This window comes from Hemitrygon akajei, chromosome 16, assembly GCF_048418815.1.
Source record: "Hemitrygon akajei chromosome 16, sHemAka1.3, whole genome shotgun sequence".
Classification (NCBI taxonomy): domain Eukaryota; kingdom Metazoa; phylum Chordata; class Chondrichthyes; order Myliobatiformes; family Dasyatidae; genus Hemitrygon; species Hemitrygon akajei.
Window position 1 is genome coordinate 19,146,367 of NC_133139.1, and position 12,782 is coordinate 19,159,148.

The 12,782-nt window shown below is 40.7% G+C and overlaps 1 protein-coding gene across 1 annotated transcript in view; it reads right to left on the reverse strand.

Annotated features, from left to right (window-relative positions):
* The window catches only part of apc2 (APC regulator of WNT signaling pathway 2), a 246,097-nt gene that overhangs the window by 69,777 nt on the left and 163,538 nt on the right, over positions 1 to 12,782 (reverse strand). Inside the window, exon 7 of the mRNA XM_073068331.1 lies at positions 1,478 to 1,555. Within this exon, the coding sequence (XP_072924432.1) occupies positions 1,478 to 1,555 (78 nt within the window). The remainder of the gene's footprint in view (positions 1 to 1,477; positions 1,556 to 12,782) is intronic.

A 12,782-nucleotide genomic window follows, 5' to 3' on the forward strand; every position in this document is an offset into this window, starting at 1 on the left:
TCCCTTGTACTACCTTGATAGCTTATGTTTTGAAATTGTATGTATGGAGGCATGTAGAGTAAAGTTTTTGACTGTTTTCCAGTACATGTATCAATGATAGGTAATTCACTGGTCACCAATTACCAAATTCCCAATTAAAGCACTTTGTGAATATTGAGGCACCTAGTTATAGAAAGGACAATATTAACATTCAGTCCATACATACCAGCTAATTCATTGGGCTCCTGCCAGGAATAGGATGTGAGAAAGAACTCAGGGAGAGTAGAAAGAAGAATCCCTTTGTCCTGAAGAAGGTTACAGACTGGAATGTTTTGCCTTATTGAGTGGAGGAGGCACCATATTTGCAAACACCGACATTGCCAAGGCACTGAAAGCCGAGGACTCAAGTGGTTTGGACTGGACATAGTGGATTCCATGCTGGAGAACTCTATGAATCTCAAATGGGAAATTATGGTAATGATGCAAGGTTTGACACACAAACTACAATTTAAACCTCACATTTTCACGTTTCTTTTTGGCTTGAGAGTCTCCAAATGTCTGCAAATTCCTCCATTTCAACAGCTCCCCAAGTTCACTTCATTTTTATATTTCTGATGTCCAACATTCATTCCTGTTTTTTAATTGTTTGAACTATTGGAAGCTGTGTCTTACTCGGTCTGTGTCCTAAGTTCATAAACTCCCTCACTTCCTTTACGCCAGGAGTTCCCAACCTTTTTTATGTCATACACTAATACCATTACCCAAGGGGTCCATGGACCTCAGGTTGGGAACCCTGGCTTTAAGCCATCTCTTAAAACTTAACTCTTTGACGACAAGCTTTTGCTTACCTGAACCAACATTTTAAATAGTTCAGTGTCATATTTTGGGGGAGAATTGCTTTTTTAATTATCAATATAACAGGGAAGAGATTTAACCAGATTTTTAAATTATGAGGAGATTTATTGTAGAGAGAGAGAGATTGTTTTCCTCTGGTTAATTAATTTGACTTTCTACAAAGTGATTAGGCGGTTCCCAAGTTGTTCATTCTGCGATTGTTGATCAACAATTTCCTAGAACCCAGATTTGTTATGTTTGATGAATATGACATTTATAACACAAAAGCTTTCACTAGATTGCAGATCCCATCTGAATAATGGCAGCCAGGGAGGACACATATTAAATGCTAATGTAAAAGTCAAACACATGCAGTAAATTACTCAAACTAAAACCAGGTCTGAAACATCGCAAACTAATTAGATAGAACACTAAAACAAAAAAGTAGATTACTTTTACCATGATAATACAAACAGTGCATTCAACAATCAAACATAGTAAATGATTTGGTGGTCCCCAGATTCATCCACCAGAGCATAAACCACGCATGCTTTATTACTGATGTCAAAGGACATTACAGCTGAATTACTGCCTTACTGTTTAAGCTTCCAGTTATTACATTGCAACAGAATCTACTAACTGTAGCAAAGTTGATTAATCTGACCTCAGTCTCGGTCTCCTGCACTTTCTGCTGGGACTGAAGAATCTCCTTTTCAATCTCTTGAATCCGGTTCATTCGCAGCTGTAAGTGATGAAACATAAACTTGTCAGTAAAATAAAACACTGTTTCTTTAATCTGGCCAAGGTGGCAGACCAGAGAATTGTGGCTCCAATTTCTCTTCAGTCTCTCTTGAGGTATTTGGTCTTATCATGAAGACCTATACAATTACAGTAGCTTCCGGTTAATTGGACCATCGGTTAATCAGGGCAGCCACTTATTTAGGACAATTCTTAAAGAACAAAAACTAATTTGGAGATAAGCAGGATTCCCTTTATTTATCTGGGACACTATCCTGCTTAAGTGAGGCAGGAGGTGGTTGCTGAACAGTTTCTAACTAGCGTCAGTCATGTGAATTTTCATAGCCATTAGACACAACACTGTGCTTTGAGCGAACAGTTTTTAAATAGCATCAGTTGTACGTGTTTATGTTTAAAAAGCAGTGATTCTTGTCACTGATATTTGGCAAGATATAAACAGTAAGACAATTCAGAATGGTTTTGTTCACTGTGGTTTCAAGCATTCAGACTTGGAGATGCCAGAAACAGCTGGGAGTGAAAATGAAACAATTTTAATACTTCAACAAGTTAGAAAATATTTGAAGATACTGAGAATATTCTTGAATATTACAATGAAAATGAAGATTTGGAGGATGCAATCATTGACAGCATTGTATGAAGGTGGTCCATTAACTGCATTGGGTATCTACGTTGATTTTGTTCATTTACATTCAAAAGAACACAACACAGATAAATTCCTCTATCGATAAGTATTAGGAACTAATACAGAGTTTTATAGTACTGCAGTAGTATTGGTAGTGATCTAATTTGTTCTGTATTCCATTTAACTTGTTAGTCATTTTATCTTTTTTATACATGTTTAACTATTTCCATGAAACTTCGGCTAATTGGGGCAGCTGCCTAATTGGTCCAAAATTTACTGGTCCTAATATGTCCCAATTAATCATAATCCACTGATTTGGTCTTGTCTATAACTGGCCCTCAACTAGGGATAGAAATATCATCCAGAATTCAAACTCCTAAACACTATCCAGTGAGTATATCTCTTAAATGCCCATCCAGGACAAGACTGACTTGGGAACCATTAGTTTGGATTGCTGATACACATGAAGAATAGGCCCTGATGAGACCTCACATTATAACTAATCTCCTTTCATTGCACTTTATTAGAAAAATTATCTCACCTTTGTCAAGATACATTAATGCAGATTTGGTTATGGGCCAAGTTATTGAAAGGCCTAGATAGATCGGACATGGAGAGGATGTTTCCTATAGTAAGGTACATCTCTTTGGAGCAGAAACAAGGAGGGATTTCTTTAGCGAGAGGGTGGTGAATCTGTGGAATTCATTGACACAGATGGCTGTGGAGGCCAAGTTATTGGGTGTTTTTAAAATGGAGGATGATTTGTAAGGGTGTCAAAGGTTATGGGGAGAAGGCAGGAAAATGGGTTGAGAGGGATAATAAATCAGCCATGACTGAATGGTAGAGTAGGCTTGATGAACCAAAACGCATAACTCTGCTCCTACGCCATATTTAAGTACACCCCAGAAACATATTTTGCTTATTTTTCTAGTTATGGTAGATTACACTGTGTGATATGAAATCTGCTTTAAGTTCCATCTGCCAACTATTTCCCCAAAATGGGATTAATGTTTTCAAGAGAAGAAGGAAGAACATCGGCTAATGCATTTTGAAGGAAATTTTATTTATGGCTTCACTGAATATTGAACTGGTAAATAATAAGAGAAGGAATATACTTGAATTATGTATTAAATTACATTTAATTTGCATTATAAGAGAGCAGTAGTTCTGTGTTCTGATTTGCTGAACCTCTGCGTTAGAATTTAGTAGGAAGAATATATAGTATCAGGTTCAGTCCACCTGTCTAGAATCAGCATCTGTGGTCTGCCAGCGCGCACACTTACCCAGCCTATCTTACTGGCAGATTGCACGGACCCCACCCCTGATAAACACAAGAGATTCTGCAGATGTTGGAAATCCAAGGAAATACACACAAAATGCAAGAGGAACTCAACATGGAGGGGAATTAAGTCGACATTTTGGGCCAAGACCCTTCATTAGGATTGATGGTGGTGTATCTGGGGGCAGTGTTATGCTGGCAGAGGAAGTCGTAGATAATTAGAACAGTTAAAACTGAAGTAAATGATTTTTTAAAAAGTTATAAATGAAGTTGCAGATCATAAACACAAGAGGTTCCGCAGATGCCGGAAATCCAGAGCCACACAAAAAATGCTGAAGGAACTCAGCAGTTCAGGTAGCATCCATGGGGAAGAAGAACAAACATCAACAAGGAGCATTATCATAAGAAAGCAGTGTCCTTCATCAAGAATTTCTAACATCCAGGACACATGTTCTTCTCACTGCTGCTGGAGGGAAGGACATACAGGAGCCATAGATCCCACAACATCAGGTTCAGGAAGTTACTTCCTTTAACCATCAGGCTCCTGAACCAACGTGAATAACTTCACTGAACTCTTCACTGAACACAACCTATGAACTCACGTTCAAGGATTTTACAGCTCACCAGCTCATGTTCTTAGTATTCATTCATTTATTTATTTTGGTATTTGCACAGTTTGTCCTCTTTTTCATATTGGCTGCTTATCAGTCCTTGTGTGTCATTTTTTCATTGATCCTATTGTATGTCTTTGTTCTACTGTGAATTGTTGGAAGAAAATAAAACTCAGGGTTGTATATGGTGACATATACATACTTTAATAATAAATCTACTTCGAACTTTGAACTTTTTCCAGTGCACTTTTAAAATGACCTACCATAGGATAAATAAAATAGATTATAATATTAATTTGCTCTCCATATAAAGCTTTTACATTAGCTTTACAACCACTCTAATCCAACCTACATCTCTCCTATAAAAAATACCATCTGGTATCCAGATGAAGGATTATTCCATCCTTTTAGTGATTATTGAGTTGGCAGGAACCGTCATTGGTTTCCAATGTCCTTCCATTTGGTGAACCCAGGCTTTCAGTATCTCAGTGGGCAAGGCTGAATTGGTATAATGTGAATTTCTGTGTTTAATCGTTCGTTCATTATGTGTATGAATGAGCAATAATGTTCTTTCCATGACTATAATAGTTTTTTTCTACAGAAGTGGTTTGCCATTGCCTTCTTCTGGGCAGTGTCTTTACAAGACAGGCAATCCCAACCATTATCAAAACTTCAGAGATTATTTACCTAGTGTCTATGGTCACATAACCAGGATCTGTGATGTGCACCAAATGCTTATACAAACATCCACCACCTGCTCCCAAGGCTTCACATGACACTGATCGAGGAGGGGGTGGGCTAAGCAGATGCTACACCTTGTCCAAGGGTAACCTGCAGGCTAGCAGAGGGAAGGAGCGCCTTACACCTCCTTTGGTAGACATGTATCTCCATCCTGCCACCCATCTGTATTTAATATATGCCCTCAATAGCAACTATAATCTGCATTTTTGTAGCCTTTTTGTGGTAGTAAAAGAATCAATGCTCTTCACAGAAACACGGGCAAAAAGAACTTTCTCCTGCCTCATTTTTGTATGTTTGAAGTCTGGTCTGAGTTCAAATCAACCCTGGATTTAGCTGCATTTATAATATCTCTGTTGTTAGGAAATTGTTCCATTTGATGGTACTAAGAGGTGTATTGCTACTAAATTGCAACCTATCCACTGATCTTTGTGATTATGGTGGGAGCATCTGGCTATTGGTGTCAATGTCTAAGGAAGAAAACGCTTAACATGGAATCAGTTCATCTCAGGTACACAAGATTAATTCCTGGTAAGAGGGGATTATCCGATGTGGCAAGGTTGACCTACATTCACTGGCATTTAGAAGAAAGAGAGAGAGGTGTTCATATGATATACAAGACTGTGAGAGGGATTGACAAGTTAGACACTGAAAATCTGTTCCTCCAGACTGTTTAGAACTAAGGGGCAGGGTATCAATCTTAGGTCAGTAGTTTAGGTCTAAAGTGCTGGACTGAGATACAATCCAGTCCATCACAGGGAAAGCCCTCCCGACCATTGAGCACGTTTACAAGGAACGCAGCCGTAAGAAAGCTGCATCCATCATCAAGCACCACAACCAGCTAGGCCATGCTCTCTTCTTGCTGCTGTCATCGGAAAGAAAATACAGAAGCCTTAGGTTCCACACCATCAGGTTCGGGAATAGTTCTAACCCGACAACAACCAGGCTCGTGAATCAGCATGGGTAACGTCACACACTTCGACTCTGAACTGATTCAACCCATGGACTCACTTTCAAGGACCTTACAACTCATGTTCTCAGAATTATTTATTTACTTATTTGTTATTACTCTTTTTACTTGCAGTTTTTCTTCTTTTGCACGTTGGTTGATCGTCAGTTTTCGCACGTAGTTTTTCACTGACTTTATTGTATGTATTTATTCTGTTGTGAATGCTTGGAGGAAAATGAATCTCATGCAGTACATGGTGACATCTATACTTGGATAGTACACTCAGTGGTCACTATGGCACACGGTAGCGTAGTAGTTAATGCGATACTATTGCAGATTGAGGTGCCAGAGTTCAGAGTTCAATTCTGACATCAACTGTAAGGAGTCTGTCTGTCCTCCTTGTGAAATGCATGGTTTCTTCAGGGTGCCTCAGTTTCCTTCTGCACTCCAAAGGTGTCCAGTTAGTAGCTTAAATATAAACTGTCCTGTGACTAGGCTAGTGTTAATTCGGAGGCTGCTGGGCAGCACAGCTGGAAGGACCATTACAGCCTATTCCACACTGTATCTCAATAAATAATAACTAAAAAGATAAATTAGGTACCTCTTGTACCTAATAAAGCATCCACTGAGTGTATGTTTGTGGCCTTCTGCTGATGTAGCCCATCCTCTTCAAGGTTCAATGTGCTACACATCCAGTAGTATGCTCTTCTGCACACCACTGTTGTAACAGATGGTTATTTGAGTTACTGTCACCTTCCCGGCAGCTTGAACCAGTCTGGCCATTCTCCTCTGACCTCCCTCATTAACAAGGGTTTTTCACCCACAGAACTGCTGCTCACTGGATGATTTTTTTTTGTTCTTCACAGCATTCTCTGTAAACACAAGAGATTGTTGTGTGTGAAAATCCCAGGAGATCAGCAATTTCTGTATTCTCAATCCACCCTGTCTGGCACCAACAATCATTCCACAGTCAAAGTCAGTTAGATCACATTTCTTCCCCATTCTGATGTTTGGTTTGAACAACAACTGATCCACTTGACCACGTCTGCATGCTTTAAGCATTGAGTTGTTGCCACATCATTGGCTGATTAGACATTTGCATTAACAAGCTGTGCCTAATAAAGTGGCCACTGCGTGTAGATTTACTTTGAACATTGAAGTTTGAAATAGACAGTTTTACTTATCATTATCCTCTGTCATGGAGACAGAGATAGATACATCTTGGCACACTTGGAAAAACAGAGGTTATGGGAATTACAGCAAAGCTGAACGGAGAGTAGATCAGGCAAGATCTTTTTCAATAGTCTGATCTTGCTCCTATATATTATTTTATTAAACTTTTAACTTGAGTTCATCCAAATCTCCTTTTATGCTCTACCCCCCACCCTTACCAACATGTTAACTTGTTTGTATATCATTTACTAAGACCCCCTCCCAGCTCCTTTTGTACCATAATACGTAGTCTCTTTCTGTTAAAATAATCATTTGCTTTTAAATATTTCCTTCCAAAGTAGATAACCTCACATTTTAAAGACTGACAGCATTCTATTGGTCAATATTGTGCCCACTCATTTATAATAATTCTTTTTCATCCCCTCCCCTGCATCCTCCTCCTCCCTCTTGGGATCAAGAGTGGCTTGCTACCATTCCACTTTTAAGGGTTCTGAGATGGCCACTCTATCTAACTGAAAAGCATGCTGGTCTGGTGCTTTTGGAAATTTCCATAAGGGTCCCGACGTTCCAGGCCATGAGCTTCGTAATATAGAGTAAAAGTTGCCCATGTGTGATGTTCTGTTAACATGGGGTAGCCACAACACGGACTTCACCAACTAAAGCATTGATCCATTGACACTGGGGACCAAAACTTCTAAAGACCAATCTTTGTAGACTCTTTGTGTCTTCTTCATATATACTTGCTAATCCAATTATTTTTACAACATCAGCTATTCTCTCTTGGTACACTTGAAGACAACTCAAAAATAATCATTTGGAATCTCTAGCAACACACACAAAATACAGAAAGAACTCGGCAGGTGATACGAATAAACAGGATCTGTCCCTTTTCTCTATTTCCTTTAGCCAAGTCATCAATAAAGAATTTTAAAAGTTGAGGTCTCAGAACTCATATCTGTGGTGCCCCACTTGTTACTGATTACCAATCTAAGAAATGAATCATTTATTCTGAGTGCTGTTTTCTGTTAGTTTACCACTTCCTTATTCACACCAGTATATTACTCCAACCCTTTGTTCTCTTGCCTTGTCTAGCAAAACTATGGAGCAGAAATTCCCAGGAGTCATTGAGGATTCTGCATTTTTTCCAAGGAGGTTTTTCTGGAAAATCCTTGAACATTTTCCTCTATCTGTCTGGTAACATCTTCCTGTGACTGAAGTCAGAATAGAGCCACTCAGATCCCACGTAAATAGAAAAGTGTAAGTCTTCTAAATAAGAACCGAGAGTTCATGTGCTTTATCATTTATCATGATTAAACTAGACTTGGTCTGAACTGCCATCTTATTCCACTCCCACTTTGGCAATAGCAGAACCTTTACTCAGTAATTAACATGTTTTACTTTTTATTTCTCCTGGTCTTTAATCTGACCTCAACTTCCATCACTACAATCACCATGGCAACACACACAAAATGCTGGAGGAGCTCAGCAAGCCAGGCAGCATCTACGGAAAAGAGTAAACGGTTTTGGGCTGAAGCCCTTCTTTGGATTTCCCAGTCCGCAGATTTTGTCGTGTTTGTGATACTACAATCGCCATGTTGAAGGTACCATGATTAATTGTGAGTTTTCAGACTCAGCAGCTTCAATCCTTTTCAATCCCAACCTCATCACCAGCTTAATGTTTGTGTCCCTGTGGGTTCTTAGTTTCTAGTGAAAAGCGTGCACAGTGTGTCGAGTATAACAAGGGGAAAACATAGAGTTTCAAAAGGTGCGTCTGGTTTATTTGAGGTTCTCGTCAAACATTACACATAGGCACAATGACACACACATGACCAAGTACGTTATGCAGTGACATCAGGCTTATTTCACATAATTCACTCGCCTTAATTTCAGGCCTGCAGTATTTTACCAGGTTTTGATTAGGCTCCACTGGCCCATTTTCAAAATGAATTGATTGGAACTAGTATTTTCAAAAATTTCTTTTAACTGCTGGCTCTAGGTAAACGGCAGGGAGATTTCAAAAGGATCTCTTAATAACAGAAAAGGGGGAGGGGGACAATTCTAGGTGGGGACGATCATGACTTTCCCATTACAAAGAAAAATATTAACTTACCTGGAGGGCCTTATCGTCCTCACTGATAGTTGGCTTTAGTCAGTCCCCAGCACTAATTTATATGTAAATCATTGCCTGAATGAGATAACAGTTGCTCTGAATGAACAAAATTATTTATAAATTTTTGTGGAATATTTGAAATGTTAGTAAGGATTTTACTTTATATTTGTGATCTTGCATAAATGACACTTTAGTGAAAGTAGTGGGCGGAGATACATTTCTACCAAAGTAAGCAGCTTCTTCCTTCTGCTAACATGCAGGTCATCCTTGGGCAAGGTGTAGCTCCTGCTTAGCCCCCACCCCAAATCAGGGTCACATGAAACCATAGGCGCAGGTGGTGGGTGGTCATATGAGCAGTTGGTGCATATCACAAGTCCACTGATGCCAGTTAGACAATCTCTGAAGAGTATTAATAATGGCTGGGGTCACCTGTCCTGTAAAGACACTTGTCAGAAGTCAGCAATGGCAAACCACTTCTGTAAAAAAATTTTTTACCATGACCAAGAACAATCATGGTCGTGGAAAGGCCCTTGTCATATGACACAGCACTTAACGAATGAACGAATGAAAGTTGATTCCTTATAGGAAATTACAGGCAAAAAGCCTGTAGATTTCCATCCACTGCAACTCACTTGTGGAACGTTATAAAGTGGTAAGCCGTAACTCTGAAATCACTACTTCCTACGAGCTCACTTGACGCCAGGAATGAGTGATGGGTGCCTCAGTAGCATAGCAATTAGTGCGGGGCGTCGGTGTTCGGAGTTCAATTCCAACACTGCCTGTAAGGAGTTTGTATGTTCCCCCCACAGTCCAAAGACATACCAGTTAGCAGGTTCATTGGCCATTGTAAATTGACCTGTGATTCGGCTGGGGTTAAATAGGGTTGCTGGGCGGTGCAGTTCGTTGGGCTGGAAGGGCCTGTTCTGTGCTGTATCTCTACATAAACAATAAATAAGGATTTCAAGTTTTGAATGTTCTTTTAATATATAACTTAGAACACTAAAGCACAGTACAGACTGTTCAGCTCACGACGCTGTCCCAACCTCATCAGAATCAGAATCAGACCAGCATGTGTCATGAAATTTGCTTCTTTGCAGCAGCAATTAAATGCAATAATAGAAATAAAATGTGAATTTCAGTAAGTATACATATATATAAAACATAGTTAAACTAAATAAGTAGCGCAAGAATATAAATAAAAAAATAGTGAGGTAATGTTCATGGGTTCAATTTTCATTCAGAAAACGGATGGTAGAGGGGTTGAAACTGTTCCTGAATTGTTGAGTGTGTGCCTTCAGGCTTCTGTACCTCTCTCTTGATGGTAACAATGAGAACACGGCATGTCCTCGGTGATGGGAGTCCTTAAGGATGGACGCCACCGTCTTGAAGCATCGCCCCTTGAAGATGTCATGGATACTGTGGAATCTGGAGTCATAATGTGCTGTAAGATCAATCCAACCTTTCAATTCAACTGAGCCCTCTATTTTTCTATCATCAATGTGCCTATTCTAGAGTTTGTTAAATGCCCCTAATGCATCTGCCTCTACAGCCACCCCCAGCAGTGTGTTCCATACACCTACCGCTCTGTGCAAGAAACTTACCTCTGACATCCTTCTGTTAAATTACCTCCAATTGCCTTAAAATTATGGTCCCTCATATTAGCCATTTCTGCCCTGGGAAAGAAACTGAAATATGTCTATGGGTCCTCAAAATCTCGGGCGAGGGGTCTTTCCATGCAACTTTTCATTGAATGACCACTCCAATTTGGCAAACTAGGCTCATGTGCTCAAAACAGTAAAACAAAATGCATCAACTTTCATGACACTGGCATCTCTCCGAACCTCATTTGGTCTTTCACTGAAGGTCAATGAGTTAGCAAAGCCAAAATTTTAATAGGGACACACTCGAAATACTGGAGGTATCCAGCGGGCCTGCCAGCATCTATGGGAAAGAGGAAATAGTTCACGTTTTGGGCCGAGACCCTTCACCCTTTCTGATGAAGGGCCTCAGCCCAAAATATTGACTGACTACTCTTTTCCATAGAGGCTACCTGACCTGTTGAGTTCCTCCAGCATTTTGTGTTTGTAGCTTTGAATTTCCAGCATCTGCAGATTTTTTTTATATTTATAGGGACTTAATTCCTGTCTGACTGTCGCATTCACTCAATCGCCTCCATTGGTCACATGCTCCACTTGATATGCTAATTATACAGTCTGTTCATTGGCTTTAGTCTGCAGAGGAAAGATACATGCAAATGTTATAGCACTTTTTACTTGCACATTGTGAACGTCTTAGGAAACTGAAAAAAAAATCCAAAGCAACACATATAAAATGCTGGAGGAACTCAGCAGCGTCTATGGAAATGAATAAACAGTCAATGTTTCAGGCTGAGACCCTTCATCAGGACTGAGAAGAAAGGGGTAAGAAGTCAGAATAAAAAGGTGGGGGAGGGGAAGGAGGCTAGCTGGAAGGTGATAGGTGAAACCAGGTGGGTGGAAAAGGTCAAGGGCTAGAAAAGAAATAATCTGATAGCAGAGGAGGCTGGACCATAGGAGAGAGGGAAGGAGGAGGGGACCCAAGGGGAATTGTAACGTGTTGCTCCTCCACCCTGAGGGTGGCCTCACCTTGGCACAAGAGGAGGTCATGGACCAACACATCAAAATAGGAATAGGAATCGGAGTTAAAATGCTTGGCCACTGGGAAGTCCCACTTGCGGGAGATGGTGCTGAGGCGTTCAATAAGGCACTCCCCAATTTACAACAGGTCTTACCAATATCGAGGAGCACCGGACACAATAGACAACCCCGGCAGATTCGCAGGTGAAGTGTTTCCTCATCTGGAAGGACTGTTTGGGGCCCTGAATAGAGGTGAGGGAGGAGGTGTATGGGCAGGTGCAACACTTTGGCCGCACGGTTAAGTGTAGGGAGGGAGATTAGTGTGCAGGGACAAGTGGACAAGGGAGTCACAGAGGGAGCGATCCCTGTGGAAAGTGGAGGGGGGAGGTGAAGATATGTTTAGTGGTAGGATCCCTAATTTTATTTGATAATTTCAGGACTTTAAGGTGAAAACAGATTCTATAGGATATTTGACGGATTGCTCTGTTTCCCCAGTCAGGTGAAACACAAAAATGTAGCAATGGGCTGGAGCTCAGCTGCTGGATCATCTGATCTCTGCTCCTGGACTCAGCACTGGTTCCAAGGGGGAGCATGCTGAGCCGAGCAGTTGGATTACACCAAGTCAGCTCAAGCGGCCTAATCAGAAATATGCCGCGTAGCCTTAAAGACAGTTACCCGAGGTTAACTTGCTACCTGCGGCCCAAGTTACTGCATTACATGGCCTACAAGTTGTTTAGTCTCACACACCAGCTACCCAAGGGTGGCACAGTAGCTTAAAGCACCAGCAATAAGGTTTCAATTCCTGCCACTGTCTGTGAGGTTGTATGCTCTCCTTGTGGCCGCGTGGGTTTACTCCGGGTGCTCTGGGTCCCTCCCACATTCAAAAGATGTACAGGTTAGGATTAGTAACTTGTGGGCGTGCTATTTTGGTGTTGGAAGCATGACGCAAACGTGGGCTGGCCAGCACATTTTCGGTCTGCACTGGTCGCTGATGCAAACAATACATTTCACTGTATGTTTTGCTGTTTGGAAGTACGTGTGACAAATAGAACTAATCTTAATCTTAACATGCAGCTTGGGGGGCGGGGGGGAATGATGGGAATGATGGTAGAT